This window comes from Phaenicophaeus curvirostris, chromosome 2 (assembly GCF_032191515.1).
Source record: "Phaenicophaeus curvirostris isolate KB17595 chromosome 2, BPBGC_Pcur_1.0, whole genome shotgun sequence".
NCBI lineage: Eukaryota > Metazoa > Chordata > Aves > Cuculiformes > Cuculidae > Phaenicophaeus > Phaenicophaeus curvirostris.
Window position 1 is genome coordinate 49128595 of NC_091393.1, and position 26002 is coordinate 49154596.

Sequence of the window (26002 nt, forward strand, 5' to 3'; positions counted from 1 at the left end):
ACGTTTTTCCCACTGACATGCACATGCATACATTTTTCCATAAATCTTATGCATATTCCATTAGTTTCCAAGGACTCGTTTAAATGTTATTATGAACTTCGCAACAGGCTAAACTCCTGCTGACTTGGAGGCGGCTCCAGCTCTGCCTGACCTCGCGTTTGAGATGGAGAGAAGCTGCAGGCAGGGGCGGTCACGGCGGACACGGCTGCTCGGCACAGACCGCTCCAAAGTACGAACAGAGAAAAAAACACTGTCTGAAAGAAAACAGGCTGTCAGGGGGACACTCTGTCTAACTTTCGAAGAATACAATTACTTAAACGAGACATAACTCTAGCTTAAATCACAACTACTCCGCTTTTTGTCCCAGGAACCGCTGCCCGGGGCTCAGGGGACACGCACGGGAACCGCACCGAGGGCGGAAGAGGCTCCCTCGGCCCCGGCGGGTCTCGGCGGGCCCGGCGCGCAGCGGCGCCCCCTGGCGGCGGCGGGCGGGGCGGGCGGGGCGCTTGTCACATGTCGGAAAGTCCCCGGCGCTGCCGGTGGAAATCCCCGGTGGGGTTTTTTTTTGTCTTTTTTTTGTTGTTGTTGTTGTTGTGTGGTGTGGGTTTTTTTTTTTTCCTGCAGCCAGGCAGAAAGGGGGAAAAAAAAACCAAACAACAAGAGGCTCGGCACAGCCTTTCATTCGGCAGCGGCAGCGGCAGCGGCAGCTCCGGCGGAGGGAAGGGAGCGCTGCCCCGGCGGGGGTTGATGGATCCCCGGCTCGGCTGCATCCCAGCTCCCTGGCCCCGCTGCTGAGCACGGGGTACCGGCAGGACCCACCGGAGGAGCAGCGGCCCCAGCCCCCGGCGGAGAGGTGAGCGCCGGGCACGGGGAGGGGAGCGGGGAGGGCCGGGCAGGGCCGATCGCCCCCGGGGCGGCTTCGTGACGGTGCGAGGGGGAGTTACTGTGACAAAGAGCGGAGTGGGTCCGGTTTGAGCTGAAGTAAAGTGTCACCCGAGTAATTGTGCTCTTTGAAAGTTAGGCAGAATGTCGCTCTGACAGCGTGTTTTCTTACAAACTGGTTTTTTTCACTGTTCATGCTTTGGAGATGATAACAACGTCTCGCGTGCAGCGCGGTCTGTGCCGAGCAGCCGTGTCCGCCGTGACCGCCCCTGCCCGCCGCCTCGCCCCGTCCCAAACGCGAGGTCGGGCAGAGCTGGAGCCGCCTCCAGATCAGCGAGAGTTTAGACTGTCGCGAAGTTCATAATAACATTAAAATGAGTCCTTGGAAACTAATGGAACGTGCGTAAGATTTCTGGGAAAACGTATACACGTGCATGCCAGTGGGAAATACGTTCTGCCCCTTCTCTCTAGTCTCGCTCCACGCGATTGATGGAGATGGCTCCCTCGCGTTGGCCAGGCCTGATAGAGGATGCTCGCTGCCTAAAACCCCACAACGAGTCTCAGGGAGCTGTGTTTGCCGGCGTTTTCGGTGCTGTTCAGTCCCCGGCTTCCCGGCTCGGTGGAGCGGGGTGTTTGCTGGGCTTGCTGTTAGCCCCTGCCTCTGCTGGAGGGGTTGTCTGCTTTGAACTCCTTCTCCTCTGAATCTTCAGGTGGTAACAGCGTCTGTCGCTTCCACCTTGCCCGCACATGGTCCCGGTAGCTTGGGGAGCTCAGCCGTATAAACCAGCCCGGGGGTACACACCACAAGAAGGATGTTGAGGCTCTGGAGCGAGTCCAGAGAAGAGCAACAAAGCTGCTGGTGAAGGGGCTGGAGAACAGGCCTTATGAGGAGCGGCTGAGAGAGCTGGGGTTGTTTAGCCTGGAGAAGAGGAGGCTGAGGGGAGACCTCATTGCTCTCTACAACTACCTGAAAGGAGGTTGTGGAGAGGAGGGAGCTGGCCTCTTCTCCCAAGTGACAGGGGACAGGACAAGAGGGAATGGCCTCAAGCTCTGCCAGGGGAGATTTAGGCTGGACATTAGGAAAAAAATTTTTCACAGAAAGGGTCATTGGGCACTGGAACAGGCTGCCCAGGAAGGTGGTTGATTCACGTTCCCTGGAGGTGTTTAAGGCACGGGTGGATGAGGTGCTGAGGGGCATGGTTTAGCGATTGATAGAAATGGTTGGACTCGACTCAATGATCCTGTGGGTCTCTTCCAACCAGATTATTCTATGATTCTATGAAAACACCCTCATCTTCCTCGGTAAAATGTGATAATATGCTTAGTTCTGTACCAAGCACTCCAAGACCCAGGCGCTAAATATGTTTCAGGCGTGTTTATTTTAGCACTCTACGCAGAAGAGTTTATTATTGCCATTTTTCAAATAGAGGACAGAAAACTGAAGTAATTTTATGAAGCCACTGGCAGATCTCGGAATGGTATTCAGCTTTACTGAGCTTGGTATCCTCAGTATTACATGTTCAGAAAGGATGCTGCCTAAGATAGCTATTTAATCATTGTTTACAGCTGCTGTTCTCCGAGAACTCATAGTCATTACATAGACTCATAGAATCATAGAGTCATAGAATCACTAGGTTGGAAAGGACCCACTGGATCATTGAGTCCAACCATTCCTATCAAGATGTCAAAGGTTAAAGTAGTATAGCAAACAGTAAAACATACTAAAGCATGAACTGATATAAAGGTAGCAAAGTTTCCTGTTCTTTAAATCTCTGCCTTAGTAGGCTATTGAGTTCCGTTTGTTTCATCATACTGTTTTTGAAAATAAGGGTTGCTCATTCTTTTGCCTTGATTGACATTTTATGACTGTAAATAGCGCAGACAGTAATTTCCATGTGTGGAGGGAAAAATATGCCTGCAGAATATAGTATCGAATAATACAGTTTCAGTGAATGCTTCTGTAAACTCAGTGCTTATTGTTACTTAAAGCTGGAAATAACCATTTCAAGGGTCCTTGCCAGTAGTGCTTAATCATGTGATTAGTCTTTATTCATGTAAGAAAATCCCACTGACTCAGTGGCTCTACTTACTTAAGTAAGGAATTCAGTATTTTGGTCATCTCGGAACAAAGTATAGCTGTGTTTGTTAAACAGATTAATAAAGGGTTCTTTACATTTCATTTCTTAAACTATCTGTTCTCTTAAATATAGAATTACATAAAGAGCATGTGTAAAACTGTATTGGCGGGGGGAGCGGATGGGAAACCATGTTATTTCCATTTCAAGGCTGTATGTTGGTGTATGAATGATGAGAATATGATACCTTTTATTAGCTCAGGGAATGCTTTTACGTGTGTTGCAAGACAGGACAGTTCTGAGTCCTGTCCCTAGTGCTTTTACAGCAGTAGAGGAAACACTGTGTGAATGACATTGCCCTGACTGAGTAGAAAGGACTTTGCAGCATCTTGTGTTTCACCTGCCTCTATTTAGGACTTGATAGGACATCCACTGAATCTCTCCAACAGCTGGTTCTGGGAGAGGTTATGGAGGGTAGCTCTTTCCAGTGCTCCAGCTGGGCAGCTGGAGGTGGATGTCACCAATGGAAGTGTCTAGGTGAAAAAGGGATAGCAGCTGGTTCCCTGTAAGGAAGGGCATGCTTAAGTCCTTCTGTGCAAGAGGAGTCTTCTGCCTCCACAGATCTCCTAGTCAGTTCCCAATCAGTCTGTCAGGTTGTAGTCCTTCTTCCCCTCTCTGACCCTCCAGACTCACATCTCAATGAGAAAATTTCTTAATAGCTGGGTCTTTTCCAACCTGGTGATTCTATGATTCTACAATTCTATGATTCTATAAACCAGTTGTCAGTTGCTTCTTGCCTCCCTGGACTTGGCAAGGTATGCATCCAGACTTTGATATATACTCATGGCTTCAGAATTGTTCCAAGATTCATAATTACAGTGGTGAGCTCTTCTAATGTGTCCAGCTGTAGCCTAAACATACCTTTATGTGTCTTAATAGAACTTTTTCATTGTTTATAAACAAAGCAATAATGTACATGGACAGCACGGAGAGTTGCTCCATGTAAAAATAGATTGGTGGTGGCGGTGTTGCTGTACTGCATGGGAGTGTTGAGGGATGTGGTCCCTACATTTGGCCCTCACTAGCCGCAAAGTTAGTATGCTCTGAATAAGTATTTCAGAGACTGTAGACAGTTTGAGGTTATGGGGTTTTTTTTGTTCTTCCTGCTGTTGCCCAGGAGGCCGGAGGTGCTGAAGAAAGGGATGCAGGGCAGCAAACATTACATGTCCCACTGTGGAAAAATATTGGGGTTTTTGAACCAAGTGGAAATGCTTTTTCAGCTCTGTTGACTTACCGCTGAGTAATAGCAGCACTGCAGTCTGCACCCCGACACGTAGCACAGGCACCTCTGTGTGGTAGCTCTACCACAAAATATAAGGAGCCTCAAGAAGAGTGACAAACCTGTCCTCAAGTACTTGCTCTGCTACGAATTCCTCGTTTGCCGGCTTCGTCCACCGTAAGTATGGGACAGATACTAGCATGGCATGTCATTCTTGGGGCTTTTTTCATACTGTACCAAGCATCACTTCTCGGCGGTGGAAATCTGAAATGGTCATTGTCTGCTTTTGTTGGCATGTCATCAAAACAAGAGCTTGAAACATGCTGAAAGTTCAGCGAGTTCATAGGGGATTACACTGTGCAATTATCAATTAGTTGTTTCCAGGATAATTTTCCCTTCCCTTGATCTTGCCTTCTTTTATCCTTACTTTGATTTAAATGCTTTTTTTTTTTTTTTTTTTGCAACGATGGTGCAGTTTCCTTAGCTATGAAAAAATCTTTAATATCTCAGTAAATGATAGCAGTAAATTATTGGAATAAGCTGGTCAGTGTCTTTATCTGAGTAATGCAGGCAGGTTAATGGATATGAGGTATAAAAAACATCATCTATATAAGGCTCAGTGAACTGCATCCACTCTGTGTTTGTTTTTGGCAAAACTGCAGCCAGAATCCCACCACTGAAAGTGCCTTCTTAGTCTCTGCAGAAACGATAGCTCTGTGGTAGAAGGATACTAACGTGCCAATAAAAGAATTCTTTTTCATTTCAGATGTCTTCTAGAAACATGACTGGCCAACACATCCTTCCTCAAGCTTTCTATCACAGCAATATGCTGAAAGCCATGAAGATTAGAGAGAGGACACCTGAAGATCTGGTCAAACCCCCCAGTGGAATAATTCACCACTTCAGGACTATGCACAAATACACAATAGAAATGTTCAGAATGTGCCAGTTTTGTCCTCAGTTTCGGGAAACACTTCAGAAGGCCCTGACTGATCAGGCTACCCAGACTTCACTGGAGCGCCAGAGGAAACTCAACTGGTGCATGGAAGTTCGGAAACTTGTCCCTTTGAAGACTAATGGTAAGTTCTGAGCAGGCCTTTGCACTCACATTAAAATGGGTAATATGAATGTAGCACCTTTATTAATAGCATCTGAGTTCACGTTACTGAAACAGAAGCTTTAAAAAAAGTGGTGTGTTTTAATCTTAGTTTTGTAAACTAAAATTCTTTCCATGTGATGTGCTGTCCCGAGGCTGTAGCAGTCCTCTGCCCGTATCATGGCATTATGAATAGCCTGAATATTTCAGAGATCTTCATAATATCAGTAACCTGTGGCATGCCAGAGTGAAAGACCAGGCATGAACCTTGACTTGCAACCTATTGCCTTTCTGTGAATCCAACTTTGCTACATGTCGACTGCCTTGTCGGAAGCACTGGATGGGCCTTAATGCCACGCAAGAGGAGATTTCAGATGCTTTGAGTGACAGGGATGCATTCCCATGTATATATAGCAGAAGTTAATATCCTGCCATAAACTCTGCCATTGTAGCTGGCAGACAAGGTTCACTTGCTGATCCCACCTTAACAGCACTGCTAGTAGGAGCATCCTGGATGTGGAGCATCTGGGAATCTGACCTTTCTGGCCCTGGAGTCATCACCCTGTACCGAGCCAGCTCCCTCACCTGCAGCTACCTTGCCAGTTTTTGCCCTCCCTCAAGGCTAGTAACTCAAGGCTAGTACTACCCAAGGCTAGACTAGCCTCCCTCAAGGCTAGTACTAGTAACCCCTGTATGTGTGAATGACAGTTATCTTCGTGCCACACAAAGTTTGCAGTTTCCTTTTCTTTCAAGGGTCAGTGCTGATTTTGGGCTGGGCTTTAGGGTTGTTTTGTGTGTATTGCATCAAGTGCTACAGATTACAAGGTACAGCAGCAGTGCAAAGATTTCTTGAATAGGGTGCATACAGCCACAGGTCTCGAGCAGGAAACTTTTGCACATGACTCTTAAGAGCTGCTGGGCATTTTGCATTCAGTGGAGGAAAGATTGGGTATGGCTATGACTTACAGTCACGCAGCTGCAAAATTGGACTAAGGATTCCCTAAAGCTGGGAAGATTGACTGGGACAGTGAAGACTCCAAGAGCATGGAAAATATATGTTCTTTCCTCAAGGAGCAGGTGACACTGGTTATAGAAACAGTGGATGTGCTGGGCCTGCATCCTCATTGAGGTCCTTACATTATGTTCTGTGAATGCTTCTTTTCTTATCTCTTTATATACATGTTGCCCTTATCTTCCTAGTCCACATTCTTCCTTTCCCAAGTTCTACCATATTTCTCAGTCTGATTATGTACAGCTGTGTTGTACAAAAGCCATGAAAATAGGACCACACTGTGGATGTCACTGCCCTGACTTAGAACAGCCTGATCCTAATGTGCGTTTCTGTAAGTGTCACAGAGGCACAGACCTTCTGGTAAACTTTTGTCGGCTGCCTCTGCACTGGCATAAAAGTCTCATGACTGTAATTAGGCTGTGCATGGAGATTTTTGTGTTATCTTCAACTTCTAGGATGACTGGACTTGCAGCTAGGGCAGGCAGCACTTTGCAGGTACTAGAAAGGTAACATCACATCTTCAAAACTTCACCCTAGGAGATACACCCATTACTCGTTTTCCTAGTAAGTCTGAGTGTAATTTTTGCCCAGGGCAAAGAGCAGCAGTTTTGAAATCGCCTATCTTCTGTTAATACCAAGTCTTACAGGGGTTAGCACTGCCTGGACAGGCCCTTGCTGCTCAGAACACTATGTTCAATTACTGTGATCGCTTGCGTTGTCTCATGACTCTTGGCCAGTCTTACAAATGGGAGCAATTTGTGGACTCAGGACTTGAATCCCTTCCATGAGCAGGTGTACCAATATATAGGATGCTGAAATATTAGGGCAGTTTGAGGGAAGGCAAAGCGAGGGCTTATTTGTGGTCCCCCTGTACCTCATGCAGCCAATGAAATCTATTTCAGTTCAGTGCTTTATTATCATGAAGTGCATGAGTAGAAGGAGTGGCTTTGGGGACCTGCGGTTTATGCAAAGTAGTCGTAGTGAGGGACCTCTGCAGGAGGAAAAAGGTAGACTGGACTGAAGGAGAAGATCCCTGAAAGAAGGAACAGCCTGGAGAAGCTCTGTATTATCCTGAAGCCTGATCTTGTGGGAGCCGTCACTGCCCATGGCAGGGGGATGGGAATTAGATGATCTTTAAGGTCCCTTCCAGCTCAAACCATTCTATGATTCTATGATTATCCCAGAAAACAACAGGGGATTTTTTTCTCCCACTTGGCATAAAGAATATTTTTTCAAAGCATTTAGCTGCTTAATCCATAGATGTGGTTCCTTCAGTCAACAGTGGGCTTTCTTCAGAAAATCCTGGACTATTTCTGACGAAGGCTGTAATTGTTGAAAACAGAGAAAGTATCCCCTATAGAATCTTCCTATGTATATTTTACCTAATATGTATATGAGTTTGTGGAATGGTGGGGTTTTCTTTTAATTAAAACCAGCCCTTTTGAATCACCACGCATTTCTTTGCAGACCTCTGAATGGAGAATAGAAGGAAAGCAGTAGGAGGTATAAAAATTGAAACTGTTTTTTAAAAAAAAAAAAAAATAACAGACAATAATTAAAAATTCCAGCATCTACTGGTTGTAGAGATTTCACTTGTATAATGAATCGGCATTCATTCCAGCTCGGCCGGCCACACCCCCCGGGAAAGTCCGAGGGAGGCTTCGCTGCTCAGCCCGGCACCCGCAGAACAAAAAGTACAACTGTTGCTCAATTGCTAGTCAAACGGCGAGGGGGAATTCCAAGTGCTGTGTAAGGAATTTTGGGCAGCGCTTCTCAATAAAGAACTGAAAGTGAGCTCTCAGAGAGACAGAGAGAGAGAAAAAAAAAAAATCTTATCTTTGCTCTAGATTTTGCAAAGGGAAAATTTTAATGGGATTAATATGTCATCTTTCTTGGTCAGAAGGAAACCCAGTCAGATTTTCTGTCTTAGGTGTTATTCCCTGAATTTTGAGCTCAAGTAACCAGTCTGCAGACTTGAAGTAAGCTTTGCAAGACCACATTCAGAGGCCAGAAGGCAGTTGCAGGAACCTGATATGCACTGAGTCCATAGCAATTTATGAAGTGTTAAGTAGATTTCAAATTATATCTTTTTTTTTTCAGGTTCTGGGGTCTGTTGTCTGTTTTCTCTGTATTTGAGCTCATAAGGCATGTGGCAAACTAGATTTGTGTCTTTTGTGGGTGTTCTTTGGGTGAGGTTTTTTTCCACATGAGAAAAATCTAGTGCATTTACTATGAATGATGATGTTTGCTCCAAGGAAATTGCTGTTGTTTCTGAGCATTCAATTAATCTGTTTGCCACTGTAGCAAACACTGGACCTAGATTTGAATCTATGGGTATGACAGTAATGATTTTTGATGTCTCCCTTTCAAGGGAGGCATCCCCTTTTGAAGAAGATGGCTAGAGATTGAATTTGAGACCCAGCCAGAGACATACTTTGTCACACCTTTTAATTAAGTTAGTTAAGACTCTCCTCTGAAACTGCAGAACATTGGTTTCCTTCCTGCCTGTACAGTAGAGGACTTTTTCAATGCAAGGAATGTGTCTAAATGACAATCAATTCATTATGTTTTTCGATTATTTAGTTTTAATTTTATATTTTAGAAAAACAACTGTCTAAATAGAACTTTTAGTGGCACAGCATGCTATTGGTTCTGAGAGGAAGGCAAGAGGTGTTCCTACAGTTGCTGTACATAAATCACTGACTCCTTCTCTTTTTTTTTTCATTACAATTCCACCATTAAGCACAGCCAAGTGCCACACCTTTAATTTCAGTGCTCATCAGGGGATGTGAAACGTGGTGTTATTACAGCATTTTCTTAGTGGTTTCCATTATCTCTACCCTGTGCCATCAGGTATATATTTGTATAAACACTGATGAGGAAGAGTTACACATTCTTTTGTAATTTTAAGTTGCCACTGTTGTTGTTTAAAAGCCATTTCAACTGTGTTGGACATTTGTGGTTGACTCCAAAATTTAGTACATGATGTCAGTCAAAGATAGGGAAGATAAATAAGGGGCAAGCTTCCCACCATTGCTGAATAACAGCTTAACCCCGACTGATGAAGGGAGAAAATCAGTAGATAGGGAACTTTCTGTCTGTCTGTCTCTGAACAGAGAGCTCATAGCTGTGGTCTTCTTGTTAAAACCCTTCTGTTCAAGTCCTTGAGAGAAGTACACAGGGAATATGGATATGCACAGCATAATTCTACATCACACATGCTTGTGGCGTTTATTTAAGTAGCCATTTAAAAATAACTCTTTCTGGTTTTTGCAGGTGATGGAAATTGCCTCATGCATGCTGCATCACAGTACATGTGGGGTATTGAAGATATTGACCTTGTCTTAAGAAAAACATTGTTTAGTGCACTCAGGGAGATTGACACAAGAAACTTCAAGCTCCGATGGCAGCGGGAGGCTATTAAATCCCAGGAGTTTGTAGAAACAGGACTCCACTATGACACCCGGGTAAGGTGGCTTGAGGGAATCATGCTGTTTTCTGAGTGCTTATCAGCATTGCCTTGCTGACCTGATTTGCTTTTTGGCTTCATGGATTCCGCTGTTAGTGGAGAGCAGAATTAGTCTTCCTTTGGAGGAAATGGGGAAAATAAGATTATTGTAAGCACTGTTGTGCTACAGTCGGTTCCTGACCTCTAGGTCTTTGAACCGTTGCTGATGGATGTTTCTTTCCTCAGAACTGGGAGGAGGAATGGGAATACCTCATTGAAATGACCTCCCCAGAAACATCTGGGGCTCGAAATAGGCTTCCATATAACGCACTGGAAGAAATCCACATCTTCATCCTTGCTAACATCCTCAGAAGGCCAGTCATCGTCCTTGCAGGTGAGTTGCCAAGACAGCCACTTCACTGTATTACTCTGTGCTGTGTGAGTAACCTCACTTCGATAATTGTTGCATGCATTTCAGGACAGGGAATTTTCAGCAATCGTTCTCAAACACCCAGAATGTGTTTTCACTTGCCTGTAGCACATACTTATTTGTGCTTATTTGTGTTTTCTTTTTCTTCCTTGTGCAGATAAAGTGGTGAGAAGCTTAGAGTCTGGTTCTAGTTTTGCTCCTCTGAATGTTGGTGGTATTTACTTGCCTCTCCTTTGGCCAGCTGAAGAATGCTACAGATACCCAATTGTGCTTGGCTATGACAATATGCATTTTACACCACTAGTGACTCTGAAGGACAGTGGACCAGGTATTTTTCAAGTACCTTGTTTGGTATTTTTGTAGTTCTTCGATATCATCATGCTGATAAGTCAATTAAAATGTAATCTGGTTTGTATAAAAGATTTCTTTGGAATATGTGCTTAAAATGTGGGCAGAAATGGTTTTGACTGTACATCTGAATAGCAACTAAACGTTGTCTTCAAACTGCTGGTTGAAAGTAGAATACAACTCACAGATCAGTCCTCTGCTTCATTGTGTTCTCGCCTCCTTTTCCAAATGCCATCCTAAGATAAGAAGCTTTGAAGGACATGGTCTCACAATGATATACCATGGCCTGGCAGGGGTAATGAGATACACGCTTTGCCATTTTTAATGTCTCTCTTCTGAATCAATAGCAGTTCTCTAGATTCTAGTTACGGCACCATCCCATGGAAAAGTGTAGTGAACTGAGATTTACAGCGCTGCCCACACTGAGGAGTAAATTGCTGTGGGGACAGTAAAATTACAATGGGATGAGGATAGGTTTGTGGTGCCAACATGTCTGCATCCTCCCCCACTGGCACTGTTTAGAAACCAGTTGCTCTGGCCAGCCATTCTCCTCTCTCTCAGAAATTCAGCAGAAGGGGTGACATCTCCATGCATTGCATCTTGTAGTTACTCCTGCCTTATAAAATGTATGTGTATATATACACCTATACGCTAACCCATCTTGTTTCCCCACAGAAATCCGGGCTGTCCCTCTGGTCACCAGTGAACGAGGAAGATTTGAGGACCTGATTGTGCACTTTCTGACTGACACAGAGGAGAGGGAGAAAGAGCAGCTGCTAAGAGACTACTTGGTAGTAATAGAAATTCCGGTGCAAGGCTGGGATCATGGTACAACTCATCTAATTAATGCTGCAAAGTGAGTGTCATTCCTGTTTCAAAAACAAGATAACTGAGGATGATGGGAGAAGCCGGACAGCCCAGTGTGTTCCTTTGGTCTTGCCTTCCTTCCGCGGTAGCACCTGTGTTTACCCTTCGCAATATGAAATAATGGCATTACTGTTGACATGCTTTGAAGTGATATGAGCTCAAGCAAGTCTCAAATTTAAAGGCAAAAACATCTTTAGACTTAGAAGACTAATATTTTAGAAAAGTAAACGAAATGTATTAGTTTCACTGACTTTTAGGTTACACAGGAGGGTGGCTGGAAAGTGGTTAAACACAGGAACTAGTTAAACCAAACTCTTGCACTTTATGTAAGAACTCATTGCATAAAGGGCAATTGGTGTAATGTTGACTGCCCACGGGAAAGTACTTGGTGGTGTGTTCTTAAGCACAGATGCCTTGACACCCTGGGTTGTTGCAGTGCAGCAGTAGGCAGGAGGCTGTGACTAGTGGAGGAACTCTTGTCTGTGTTTGTCCTACTGACTGTTTTGGTGTCAGTAATGTGTATGGGACAGCTGGCAGCACCTTCAGTTTCTTGTGTTTAGGGCACACTGGCAAGGCTGTCCACCCAGCCCTTTCACAAATGTGGGAAGTGGCTCCCTATGTCTTTGCTTCCATTGCCACATAGGGAGGTACCTGCATGCTGTTGACTGGTTCTGGCCTTGAAAATTGAAGTCCTACTACACAAAGGATGTGTGCAAACATAGAGAGTAGCAATCAAATTTTTCTAGTCCCACTGCACGGATGTGTTCTTGAATGTTACCAGTAATGCTAGATCCTCATCCTACCAGCTGTGGCATGGTGAAGCTCCAGTGTGGGGTTTTCCCTATGGTCAGGGGCAGAATAGGGATTGTGTGACGGATGCTAGCATTACACACACCAGCTTGATAATTTGGAGAATTCTGCTGGTAGATACAGACCCAACAGGGCAAAACCAGGAGCCAGTTTCATGATAAGCTGTCACAAAATGCTGCTTTCACTGTAGGAAAGCCTTGTTCTTAGTATGTGCTAGTGAAGAGAGGAGTCTTCTACTCTAAGCTGCCTAGCTGAGCACTGGTTTTCAGAGGACTTCTTCGTGCAAACAGGTCTCAGACAGAAAACCTTTACTTAGAAAATCCTTTTAAGAATACTTCTTTTTAACATTATGTCATACCATTTCTTGAGATGTGAAAGTCTCCATTTGACATCACTGAACACCTGTTTTTAAAATCATTTCCATTTACAGCAACAGTTTAACATCCTGGATCTTCTAGCTGAGTAATCTGGATGTGCATTAAATCTAAATTTCCTCCCTGTGTTGCTTGCATTTGCTTCCACACCCACCATCTGCCCTTTTCAACCACTGATGCAATCTTCTTTTTTTGGCTCTCAGGTTAGATGAAGGCAACCTACCCAAAGAAATAAATCTTGTGGAAGATTACTTTCAACTGGTGCAGCATGAGTACAAGAAGTGGCAGGAGAACACTGAACCTGCTAGAAGAGAGACCTGCCCCAGGAACAGACAGGAACTATCTCTTTCCCAGCTCTCCCTCTTACAGGTGAAATGTGAAACACCAAATTGCCCTTTCTACATGTCTGTGAACACCCAGCCCTACTGCCACGAGTGTTTTGAGCGGAGGTCCCAGGGAAGTAAAGGAAGAAAGCAGCCCTCCAAAGCAGCACCCGAGAAACTGAAGGTAGCTGGGTCGGGCTCTTCACGTGGGGATGTTTGTGAACCTGGGGGATGGACATCCGAAGGGCCTATAACAGGGCCTCGCTCCGCACCTCCGACTGCTCCAAGCCTTTTCCTATACAGTGAAACCACAGCCATGAAATGCAGGACACCAGATTGCCCTTTTACATTGAATGTGCAACACAATGGGCTTTGTGAACGCTGCTACAACTCCAAACAGCTTGGTCCTTGCAACAACTTGGATGACAAGAGACATTTAGACTATGCCACATGCAAGGTATGCTCTCAGAAGGCCAACAGGACCTTCAATGGCATATGCAGCACTTGCTTCAAAAGATCTACAGAGCGCTCCTCAAATGGCAGCCCAGCTTTCCTGCCCACATGCCATCAGAGATCGACGTCTGACCCATCTCAAATCTCACAGAGCCTCCTCCAGCACTCCTGTCTTCAGGCTCCCAGCAGCCATGGCGAGGAGCCCCCACCACTAGCACTGCCTCCTGAGCAGAAGAGGGGAGGTAGCCTCTGCAGGAAACCTGGCTGCAAGTTTTTTGGGACACCGCAGAATGAGGGCTTTTGCACACTGTGTTTCTTTGAGTACAGGGAAAACCACGGTAAGTGGAGATGGGGTGAGCTTTGGCTGCAGATTGCCCTCCCTGAGCTATGAAGCTCTCCATGCACTGGGTGCTAAAAGGGTATGGGGTAAAGGGAAACGGTGTGTAGCAGAAGCAGCAGCGTGAGGAGAAGGTGCTTTTTTTGGCCATTATCCTGTAAAAGGGCACATGGTAAAAGAGTGGGAAATCTGTGAAATCCGTTGTAAAAATTCCTGTCAGCTTTCATAGAAGCAAAACTAGCTCAGGAGGGGGTGGTTTCCGATCCCTCCCCACCATTCACTGCAGTCATGGTTTGGTATGAATTTTCTTCACAGCTAGACAAGTTCTAGGGGCTAGGCCAGTAAGGGAAATGCTATTGTATTGGTGCTACTGAAAGCCAGTTATGTTAGTAAGGCTTTTTAAAAGCTTGGGCTGAGTTTGAAGATCTGAATCCATTCTGGATGTAACAGGTATAATACTCTGAAGTAACCACTGAAGTCACCTTAATAAGCAGAACGAGTAGGACTTGACTGTAAATAACGTGCTTGCATTTCAGAGGAACTTAGGAATGTATTGTCATAATCTGCCTTGAAATCTTTCTTAGTAGTACCACGTGTATGCACGTGTATTTAAAGGCAGGCCTTCTAAAAGGTAATAGTCTATGAATCGACTGCAGCATGAAATCTTCATCTTTCATGCTACTGCTCTGTTATGCAGCCAAAGAGCCCTTGGGTACAGAGGGTGAGAGAAATGTGTAAGAGAGAATTATTGCTTGTCTCTTAAGGTGGTTTCATTGCAGACAAGTGTGCCAATGCTGTGCTTTCCACATACTTTCAAATTAGGGAACTTGTATGCCAGCTTGCAGTTTCTTATTTTCCAGCATTGTTCACAATGAAATTTTTACCTTCCAGTTGTGGAGTATGTAAGGTTGCTTCATGAGACTAAAAATCATAAGGCATTTTTTTCCCATTAAGCGATATGCTGCTGTACTTCCATTACCCAGTGGTCCTGAAGTGGGAGGGGCTGAGAGAGAAATGTTGGGGCAGATCACAGATGACATGTTGAAGCCAAAGGTTAAATTCTTCTTGATTTCAGTGGGATATGGTTTTCCCACCAAGGGTGAGTTTCTCACAAATCAGCTGTTTTAACAACTTCTGATGTGAAAATCAGGCTGTATTAGCTCGCTTGTTTATGTAAAAGGTAGGAAAATACGTTCACTGAGGGGTGTCAGGATTGTCCAAAATCCAAAATAGAGGCTCGTAGATTTTTTTTTAATTTTTTTTTTTTAAACTTTTAAACTGAGGAGCTTTTTGTAGTTGCTTTGGGTCATCAGATCTGTTGGGTACATTCAAGTTCCTCCTTTCCTTGCTTTACTTTACAGACAGCGCTTTGCTACGCCACCAGAGGAGATCTCAGAAGAAGTCTTCTGCAGCGGGTCAGCTGGGGACCTCTGCTGCCGCCTTCCGTAACAGTGTGTCCTGCCAGCAGCGTAACTGCGGCACCCTGGGCAGCACAATGCTGGAAGGATACTGCCAGAACTGCTTCATTAAGGCTCAGAACCAGCGATTTCAGGAAGCTAGGAGGACAGAAGAACAGCTGGTAAAACAGCCAGAAGTAAGTATGAACTTCTCAAAAGCTTACTCATGTTTAATGCTGTACATGTCTCCTGTGAAAACAACTCTGGATGCATACTAGAAAATCCTCAAATGACTGCATCCTAAATATGACAGAAAAACAAATGTAGGGTATCGCATGAGAGTATCCCATGATTTTTACCTGCTGCAACTGAGCAGCACTGCTAGAAGTAATAGAATCATTTAGATTGGAAAAGACCCTTATGTTCATCCAGTCCAACTGTAAACCTAACACTGCCAAGTCCAAGTTGTTCTCAGTTTAGTGTTATCATGGCCATGTTCAGGTTTACCTCGGATGGGTATTCACCGGTAATTGCAGTGGAAGCAATTGGACCAACAGTTGGTTTGTTTGACTCTCCTGGTCAGGAAGAGTTTTTCATTCTTATGCTTAGAGCTATGCAACTCCATCAAGAGGTTTACTCTGCTTCTTATCGGCTTTTCATTGAGTCCATTACAGATTTTTTTTTGTTGCACATTTTATTTGTTTCGTTTTGTTTTGTCTCTTCTAGAGTTGAGGGTTACCAAAAATAAAAAAAAAACAACACATTTTTTTCTAAGAAATTACTAAATTTGTGATTTTATTCAGTAGAGCCCAACTTGGCTTCTGGTATTGTACTTTTCAGAAGAATCATGTGGCTGCAACAATTCCCATTGGTTACCTATACAAACCATAAGCAGAATTAAAAGTAAATGCAAAGCCGCTTGTGCTTATTGTTGCCAGCACAGCAACTGACAATGTGTTTTAATATTTTTTTAAGAGAACTGGACAGCACAGAGATTTCCAGCGAGCAGCATTGAGTGGCCAGAAGAGACAGTGTGCTGTGGCTTCATGTAGAAACAACCTGGCCTGCAGAAGTGATGATTTGTGCCATGAGTGCCAACATCTTGGTCAGCTTCCACCATCGGGGAGTGTCAGGGACCCAGCTGAGGAGCCTCTGAAGCAACGCTGCCGAGCCCCTGCTTGTGATCACTATGGCAATGCCAAGTGCAATGGCTACTGCAATGAATGCTACCAGTTCAAACAGATCTATGGCTAACAGAGAGAAGGAGTTGGTAAAGAACAAGAAAGCAATACTAACTACTTCCTTCACTGAAACGGTGCTATGTCCAAAACACTTAACAGTCCTGGGAATGGGAGGGCAGGGGGAAATATAAGCTGTCTGCTCATGTTCATGTTTATTCCCAAGAATGGGAATAAATGTCTCCTTCCTCTAAACACTGCATACAAGGACTGCTGAGAAGGGCAGGTTGCCTTCTGCACAGAGCTGTCATTCATGACTAAGCTCATACAATGCCGTATTTAATTCTTGGGCTTCCCAGAAGGAAGTGTGAAGCATTTGAATCCAAAGAACTTCCCAGTTCTGCTTCTTTCTTAATACTTCCCCTGTTCCCAGGCGAGGAGCCGTGGCTACTGTTGGAGGTGCAGGAGCTGTTTGTGTTTGCATACGTCAGTCAGAGGCAAGTCTTTCCTGAGTGAGATCCCCCAGGACAGGCCGATGCAACTTGCAGTTGATATCTGAAGAAACTTGTTTTGGGATGCCCACATCCTTGCTTGTGTTCTTACAGTGCTCATTAATGTGGGAGCTCCTGCAGGCATTCCAGATGTTAAAGGGCAAGCAGTTCTGTGTTTTGCAGAGCTCTCAGCAAGACCAGCAGTGGTCTGCTCTTTTAACATGCTTAACCTAATCAGCATTTAGATCCTTTCCCAACTCCCAAGGCAGGTGGAAAGATGGGTGATTACAGAAGCAACTTTCGTGAGCATATGTGTGTGATGGGAAGATTGAATCCTGTTGTTCCCCACTTATATGGAAGGAATTGCCTCCAACAGACAAAAAAAACCCCAAACCCCAAAACCCTCAGTCTTCAGCTTCAGTTCTGAAACCAGAGCAACTCTCTTCTCTTGCATTGTAACTGAGGAATACATGTGCTGTTGTTCATATCGTCCCTCTCCTTTTCTGTCACACTTCTGTACCCTCCCTCCCTATTTCTGCCACAGTTTTCTTTTACCCTTAATGTGACTCTGTTACTGTGCAAACAGCTTGGAGCTTGGTAACAGTGCATTATGGTTGAGATTTTACTCCTGGAGTTCATGCATCCACTCCTCAACCTGCAATAATTTCTTTAGTGAACTTCCCTTTACCTTTACTGTTGTGCCTGGTACCTGCCTCTCTCTCCTTCCTTTCACATGTTTTAAGTTTTCAACATCTGTTTTGCTGCTACAGTTCTGTAGGTGATACCTCTTCTAAGTTGCTTCTCAAGTTTAGAATCTTTTTCTAGTTATTAAAAAACAGGTTTTAAAAAGAAAAAAAATAACTCAGTACTTACTGCTCTTAAATGTTATATATTTTGTGAACCTTAATGTGAACATATGTTTTATTAAAATATTTATATTATTTGAAACAATGCAACTTGAAATTTGCACAGCTAGGGTTTTTTTAATGTATATTTACTCTTGTGTTGGAAGTTACAAACTTAAATGTATAATTGAAAAACATTCTCTGATACAAAGAAATAAATTATTGAAGGATTGAACTTGCTATTTTATATTGATGAGAGAGGGCACAGTTAAGCATGGGACACCCCCAAAGAATACATTTCTGTTCAGGACCACCATTCATCAAGTTACCAAGTACTCCCTGGTTCAGATGATGTAGCCAAGTGCTTTGTGGAGGTGATAACTTGCTGTAAGTTTCTGCATACTCGTACCTTATATCGTCATCCTCTTCGGTACCACAGGAGACTCGTGCAGTCAGTATGCATAAGGACTTAGCTCCTGTGTATACAGACTTTCTTCAGTCCTTGGAGCTATGGGTGTGGGGGAGTAAGGATGGTACAGTACCAAGCTGCAAGGGAAGATAAGTTAGACTGACTTGACTGCTTTCTTCGTTCATCCATCAGTTATGCCAGGGATTCCCAACCAGTGTTGCTTGAATGCCACCTTGGGACGTGATGATGGCAGCACATAAGTCCTCACCTCTGCCCAGCCACGCGTGCAGTGCTGAAGGCACAGGCCAGCACTACCACCTCCCCTCACCAAGGGCAGCCGGGAAGTCCCTCACCTTTTGGTCTTGGCATCTGGGTTGCTTCATAGCTCCTGAAAAGCAAGGTTCCAATTGTTACTTGAAAAAGTACTTGAAAGCAGTGTTTTCTTCTCATCCCAAGCTCAGCCTAACACAGCCCCGTTGCAGGGGATTTTTGCACCGTGATGCTCCCACAGTGTGACATGAGTATGCCTGTATGGGTACTTGAGTGTTTCAGGCCTCTGCCTAGACAGACAATACTGTACACTACTGTGGCTCTTTTTCCTAAGAGTCTGACCTTTCCACATCAACTGCTCTCTGTCCTGGTTAACTCTTTAATCCCTTCCAGCTGTTCAGGAGCACACCTCAGCATGTGCTTCAGTGCTGTCCCAATTGGAACTGTGTAGATGCTAAGTTCTTGAGTACCTTTTCCACAGGTTAGCTGATCCTTGCAAATCACTCAGCTCTCTAGCCCGTGCTCCTGGATGCCTGCCCACCTTCTTCATGCCCACTGCTCTTCTTACAGTTTAGCCCAGCTCCCTCTGGACTCAACATACCCATCTTTTCAGAGCATACAACCTAGAAGTCAGCTTACTCCCCCAGAGCAGGGCCTGCTGGACTTACAAACCCCATCTCTCCAGCATACTCCACTTTTTCAAAATCTAACTCTCCTTCCCCTTTCTTTACAACTCATGCAACTCACATGCCCGCTCAATTCATTGAACTTCTGCTCCAGGAAGACATCTCGGTGCTGAAAGAGTGGGCAAAGACTGGGAAGGATGTGTCCCCCAGGCCACAGAGGCACCTTACATAGTCCAGTGTCAGCAGCCATCAACACCTGTGTGCTAAAAAGGCATTGCCTTGATCATGTTGGGAGGTTGATTAAGTCCAGTTGCTGTTAATTGGAACTTCTACATAGAGGAAGGATTTCAGGTAAATGCCCCAGATCCTGCTGATTTTTCTCTGCTGCTTTCTGGCCTCACTACTCGTAACCCTAAAGTCATGTGAGGCTTGTCTCATTCTGAAGCTCCAATGTAAATGAGTTCCCAGCCTGTCTCTTGTGATTTACTTGTGTGGGAACATTAAAGCCAGTAGGGCCTTTTTTATTTTTAAATACTCTGGTATTTCCCTGATGTCTTTAGGGGATTTTGACCCTCTGGTGCTTTCTGCTCTTTGCCTGGACACTTTTTCAAGTTTGTGTGTTTTTTTCCTTCCTGTTCTGCAAGAGAGAACTTTTATTTGGATTCTCCCTTTGTGACCACTTCTGGAAGTCTCTTTGCCAAGATGCACATCTTTCATAGCCAGAGATTCTCCTCTTAGTAGAAAGGCAAAACTAATATGAAACAACTAACTAATGACCACTTGCATTGCAATGGAATTCTTTGTCGTACAGTGCAGGAAGGAACTGCTGCACAAACTGAGCTTACATGTTGATTTCATTTGGGGAAGGAATATTTTTAGATGATTACATGATGATCTGAATATTATCTCTGTTTCTGGATTTCTCATTGATCTAACCACTGTATTAGCAGATAACTTGTGATATAGAAGAGAAGAAAATACTATGTTTTCAGCATAGTGAGAGTATAGCTTTCTCTTTTGATAAGTCAGTGCATTGCTCAGCAAGTCTTTCGTGTGATCAGAAGTATTAGGCCTTCTAAGTAGACCTGGGGACACCAAACAGCATGTACAGTGCTGGATCAAAACACTTAAATCAAGCTACTGACCTAAGGACTCAGTGTGGTCAGCAGTTTGCAGGGAAACCAGGAACAGAGAGTGCTGTTACAGTCTCAGGCGTGGGTTGCAATATTCTAAATATATACAGAATGTCTGTGAGCCATCCGCCCATCCTTTCTTCCTGCATTTGTTCAACCCCATCACCACCCTGTACAGTACTCCCCCTCATCCAGCAGAGCAGAAGAGGAGTTATCTGCAGGTGCAGGAGACCTGCAGTCTGCAGTGCTACTCCTTCACTGCCAGCAGACTTCATGGATGAACCGAGCTTCTCTGAGGCCATTGATGAGAAGTAGTTATTTAATTAAGGATGTCTTATTTGATTAGCTGCTTGCCATGCAACTTGGTGTACAGATTCCCACTGACCAACTGCCAGCCTGAAGCAAGTAGGAATATAATCATAGAATCATAGAATCATAGAATAACCAGGTTGGAAGAGACCCACCGGATCATCGAGTCCAACCATTCCTATCAAACCAATGAATGGAAATGAAAAAGTTTTCATAAAATCATCTAATAATTTGGGTTGAAAGGGACATTTAAAGGTAACTAGTCCAACCACCCTGCCATGGGCAGGGATGTCTTCAACTAGATCAGGTTGCTCAGAGCGCCATCCAACTTGACCTTGAATGTTTCCAGGGACTGGGCATCTACCACCTCACTAGGCAACCCATTCCTCTGTTTCACCACCCTCACTGTAAAGAATTTCTTCCTTAAATCTAAATCTAAATCTAAATCTAAATCTAAATCTAAATCTAAATCTAAATCTAAATCTAAATCTAAATCTAAATCTAAATCTATTCACTTTTAGTTTAAAACCATTACTCCTTGTCTTATCACAACAGGCCCTACTAAAAAGGTCTATTCCCAGACTTTCGCTTGAGTTAGTAGAGGAGCAGGAGTGGCTTCATACCTACTTTTTATGTGATTGATTGAATCACAAGTCACAGCCTTTTGCCAGCTGTCCTTCATCCTGACATCCCTACACGTGCCACAGACTGCTAATCTATACCACACCACTCCCCAGTAGTATCTAGAGTTAATTTAATAAGAAAACAAAAAAATTTGCCTACAAAACCTGGAGCTGTAGATTTGCATCTTTTTGTACCAAAAGTCAGCTGAAACACCCATATCTGGCAGCTACAGCCTTTACACTGACAGTGACAGAAATAGCAGAAAAGGCAGTTCGGTGATCAGGATACACACAGAAAAAAAACATGAGACCAGAGTTCCTGGGATACACTAAGGTGTCCTTCCTACCTAGGAGTGAAATACTTGACTCTGAGCTCCCCTTCCAAACAGGCAGCAGAGACTTTTAAACTGCTATGTCAGACCTGATAGTTTAGATGCCCAGAACAATGCTTTGTTTGAGAGTCCTGTTGAGACGTTGGCACCAGAGAGGCCTCTGAGCACCTCTGAAGGATGGGGACACAGACTCACCAAGAAGTTCCTCAGTACCTGGAAATTTCACTGTCAGAGGGGCTAAAGGACTTCAGGCAATATCTGGGGGGACCTGTGAAGATTTCGGCATCTAGATGTTGGATAGAAGTAGTCTGGATGTGATGCTGGGCATAACCTTGCGCACCTGGTACCATGAGACCACAGTGCATGACACTGGCTTGTGCATTCAGTCTTTGCAAAATAAGTGGTTTAGTATGGTGATAGGATGCATGTCTTTTTCAGGTGAGAGCCACAGGGCTGCAGCGACTGCATAATTTTACCCTGCATACTTGAGTAGGGCACTATGGTGTGGTATGTACAGCACCAAAATAGAAAACTACAACACTGAACTGTTACAATTTCAGTTCATATTAAACTTTGAAGGCGCTTTAAAATCTGGAGTTAGAAGTAAATGTGCCTCTACATCCAAGTGCTCCATTTCTCAGGTGTTCATGTTTAATAAGCAGTGCAGTGAACCTGTTGCTGATGGGAACAGGTTCAATGTACTAACATAGGCGTGTTCAGTCATTTCTGTGCTGATATTTTCCCTACGTGGGTGACAAATACAAATAGTATTAACTCTTGCCTGGTTCAGAAGGGTTGTCCTGGAAGTGGTTTAATTGAGCTGCTAGTTTGTTACCTCTTTTTGCCCATCCACGGTTATTTTGGAGAAATCTGCCACTAGGTCTTACATACGTTGTTTCTCTAACTGTTCGATTTAGTAGGACACGTTTGGATACAGCTCAAAGTCCAGCCCTGCTCCTGTACAAGTGTTACCACCTCCTAACCTGTGGTCGAACTGACTCAGCCAGCCCCCTTACAGTCTGGCAGCTGTCCTCCCACTGTCTCCCAGGGAGCCCAGCACCCCTGAAAAAGGCTCTTGCAGCCCTTTTATACCAAACAGCTGCTGTAGTAAACCTACTCATCCTGGTATGATTGCATTTCCATCTGTCAAGTTAAATGTCTTATGCAAGAAATCCTGTATGTATATATATTCAAAAAAACAAGCACGTACTTAATGTCTGTCAAACAGAAACCTTAAATAAGAGCAGGTATTTTTGCTTGGGAGTTTTATGATGACTTCTTTTTGTACTAATGTTAATTTTCAGAAAACTCCCTGTGTCTAATATTGAAAGACAGCCTACGGCATGCTATCCAGACTACCCCCTCCTCCACCCTCAACAAAGTGAATAATACCATGTACATACCTCTGCCCCCTCCCACCACTCCTGATCTCTGACAGCAATGATTCTTTTTCTTATTAATTTGGCCTTTTTTCTCTCCCTCCCCCCCCTCCTTTTTTTTTTTTTCTTATTAAGCTCCAGTACATATTCATAGCATTGGGCAGGAAGTCAAATTTCCCCTGGTAAATTACTGGAGGGCAGAAACTTACATTTTATTCGCTGGTTATGGCTTCATATCAAGGGATTCATATGAGTTCATATGAGTGCACATCATGAGTTAGTCTAATTCCCAGCCAGTAGTATTCTTTTTTAAAAAACAACTGTTTGGTGGCACATCACAAGAAGGAGTCAAAATCCCCTTCTTATTTACAATGTAAAGCAAAGCCAGTGAGCTGGAGATCTGCTCTGAGGAACGCAGCTTTGTGCAGTGGTTTGCACTTTGAAACCAATGCTTTTCATATTGACAACTCCCAGATACACTGCTGAGTATCGTGGGGCAGAATTTGGTCAGGGCACAAAGTATTATGTACTCTGAGAGCACCCAGTCAGAATTCCCACTTACTTATGTTACTGCTTGCAGGACTTGTTTCATTTCCTGTTGCCTGACATTGGTGACAGAAGAGCATGCACTGCAGTGACATCTGGTAAACACCTTGCTGAAAACTCTGATAACATTTATATTGACATAAACCTTTAGTAATTTGATTGATTTCAGCAACTTAGCTTCAGGTATGCTGTATGATGACTAGAATGGAGATTTGGCCAGGTATATTATCAAAACAGTCTCTTACTTCCTTTACACATTCCGGAGTGAAAAGATGCACCTTTAAAATCCTCATGCCACAAAGGCTTGCCTATATAAGCAGGCGTCATTGTTAAGACCTCATTTAAATATATGTATATCTTGCACTGCTTGTAGGTTGCAGTTCATTGGTAATTAGATGTCTTAGCATTTGTTGAGGTCCTAAACTCACAACCAATTAAAAAGGAAGAAAAGCAGCCTAACTGATATTTCAGCATGACAGATTATAGCATAGTTAGCCTGGAATGTATTACCTGCAATGAGAATGAGACTTATTTCTACTGGAGGGAAGAGATGACATTATTTTTCACTTGCATATTACTAATGCAGTTTAACAGAAAAGTATGGTGTTGCATGGCTTTTTCACAGTCATGTGCATCTATAGACCAGCCTACATTTGTCTAAAAGAAAAAAGTCATCATTTCCAGCGACTTTTTTTAAAAAAGGGAAGTTTGGATGGCGGTGATAGAGCAATGAATGATGACCCCTGGCAGAGCTGTTGTCTTTGAAAGCTGATGCCAGGTCAGGTGCTCAGAGGCAGGAAAGCCACCAGTGCTTGCTGGTGCTCCTGTGCATTTGAGTCATATCAATACTGTGCACCATTAAAGTTCAAAATTAGTCAGACCAGATATGTAGCTCAAGCGCCATCAGGCCCCAGTCTACACGAATGTCAAATTTAAGAAACTCATCACTAGAATTTTCTTCCTCTTGCTTTCTCTTTTGAGCACTCACAGGGAAGACCTATTGAGGCAGAATTTCATATCAGCGAGGTTTCGTTATTTAATTAACTGATTTTAGTTCAGACAATTTGCTCTTATATCAGACCTTTAAGCTTTGTTCATTCCTCCTGCACTGGGCTTACATCAGATTTTCACTCTAGACCCCATATGCACTCAGTACCCCTCAGAGTGGTGAGATTTATTTAGAGGATTTGGGTTTTTCATATGTCTGCATATTGTAAGTTGACTGCAGCCACAACATTGTCTACAATGTTGAGTTACCTCACTGTCACACGTCTGTTCGCTTATCCAGGCTCACTCTCCTCTCCCCAAAGAGAAACTTGCCAACATCTGGGACCAGGAACAATCTGATCTTTAATATGAAAAGCTTCATTACACTTTCCATATCAGTTTGTGCTGTAGATGGTACAGCATTCCAGCTTTAAACAGCTCCCTAAGGTACCTGTGGTTTCATTTTGCACCACAATGAGGCTTCTGCTTCATTGTTCCCCTACCCTCATGCTGGGTCTGGGTGCACCTCAGTTTGCTCCCCTGTGCAAGTTAGTTCCCAGGGCAGGCATGTTCGACTGGTCCTCGAGGCTTTGGAGAAGGCAAGGGTCACAAGGATGGCTTGCTGAAAATTTCCAACCACTAAATCTCTTCTTTATGCTTGCCTTCATCTGGAAGAAATGCAGAAGTCCACCCATGCTCTGCAAAGGGCTGACCTTCCAATTTCACAACGCTTCCTATTCAGAAATAACTTTGAGTTAAGCTGTCATCGAAGTCCAGCAGTAAACACAACAACTGAGGGTAGGTTTTATCTCTTCTTTTCTTCTCTACAATGAAGTTTTCAGTCACATCTCCCAGAGCTGTGTTTGTGCTGAACGTCTTTCTATTAACGTGCTCTTTCTTTTACGTTTCAAGGTGTAACTAAATATTTTCACTTCCAGGGAATTAGCTAGATCATATTGTCCATGACTTATTTTTACCCAGTCAAAAAGCAATAAGCTATTAACAATACTTGTTAATGTATAAAAGATTGACTAAACCCCTTTTTTAATGCTGCAATGATGAAAATATCATCAGTGTATAAAATCGATGTAGCAAAACCTATAATAAATGCAAAATAATTGCGAGACATCACAGAGGTCAGCAAAACCAAGAGATGATAACTTCATAAGCATGTACAGCCAGTAAGTTTTTAAACTATAAACTCTCTTGTTTTGAGCTGAGTGAAGCAGAGACAAGTAGACACAAGAAAAAGTACAAGCAAGTTCTTTATTCTGAAACTGCAGCAGAGCACTCTAAAGACAGATAGCATCAAGGATTGCATGGAAATCCCCTGGATATATTTTGTAATTTTTTCCAGTGAATCTCAGGACAGAAAGTACAAGAGGCAAGGGTAAGTGGATGACCACGGCCAGTGTAGACTCTGTTTTGGTATTCCTCTTTTGCAGCGCAGATACCCAAGGTGGAATTCGTCTCCATTGTCTTTCCCTCCCTTGACTACAAGGAGTGTCCAGGTGAGTAGTCTAGTTATAGATGTTTACATTGTAAAGGTGATAGGTTTGATGAGATGAATCTCACAGCCCATTTCTAAAGTGATATTTCCACTTGGAGATGCAACTATATCAGGGTAGAACTGTTTGGATTAAGTGTTAATGGCAAGATACCTGGCATCATTGCCAAAGACAATGTATCCTCCACTTGCATTAATAACGCATTCAAGAAAACAGGATTTCTCCTTTTCAGTAA

General features: G+C 43.7%; 1 protein-coding gene across 1 annotated transcript; it reads left to right on the plus strand.

Moving 5' to 3' along the window:
• The first annotated feature begins 516 nt into the window (after window positions 1–516).
• TNFAIP3 (TNF alpha induced protein 3) lies at window positions 517–17193 on the plus strand. Its single transcript, XM_069851982.1, has 9 exons — window positions 517–853; window positions 5003–5315; window positions 9621–9811; window positions 10039–10186; window positions 10380–10550; window positions 11246–11426; window positions 12825–13735; window positions 15096–15328; window positions 16107–17193. The coding sequence occupies exons 2-9, from the start codon at window positions 5003–5005 to the stop codon at window positions 16383–16385; spliced, it is 2427 nt and encodes an 808-aa protein (XP_069708083.1). The 5' UTR covers window positions 517–853; the 3' UTR covers window positions 16386–17193.
• The last annotated feature ends 8809 nt before the right edge of the window (window positions 17194–26002 follow it).

Coding starts and splice junctions, on each gene's coding strand:
- TNFAIP3 (XM_069851982.1), top strand. CDS start 5,003: ATGTCTTCTAGAAACATGACTGGCCAACACATCCTTCCTCAAGCTTTC. Junction 10,187..10,379: donor GCCAGTCATCGTCCTTGCAG/GTGAGTTGCCAA, acceptor TTCCTTGTGCAG/ATAAAGTGGTGAGAAGCTTA. Junction 15,329..16,106: donor AGCTGGTAAAACAGCCAGAA/GTAAGTATGAAC, acceptor TATTTTTTTAAG/AGAACTGGACAGCACAGAGA.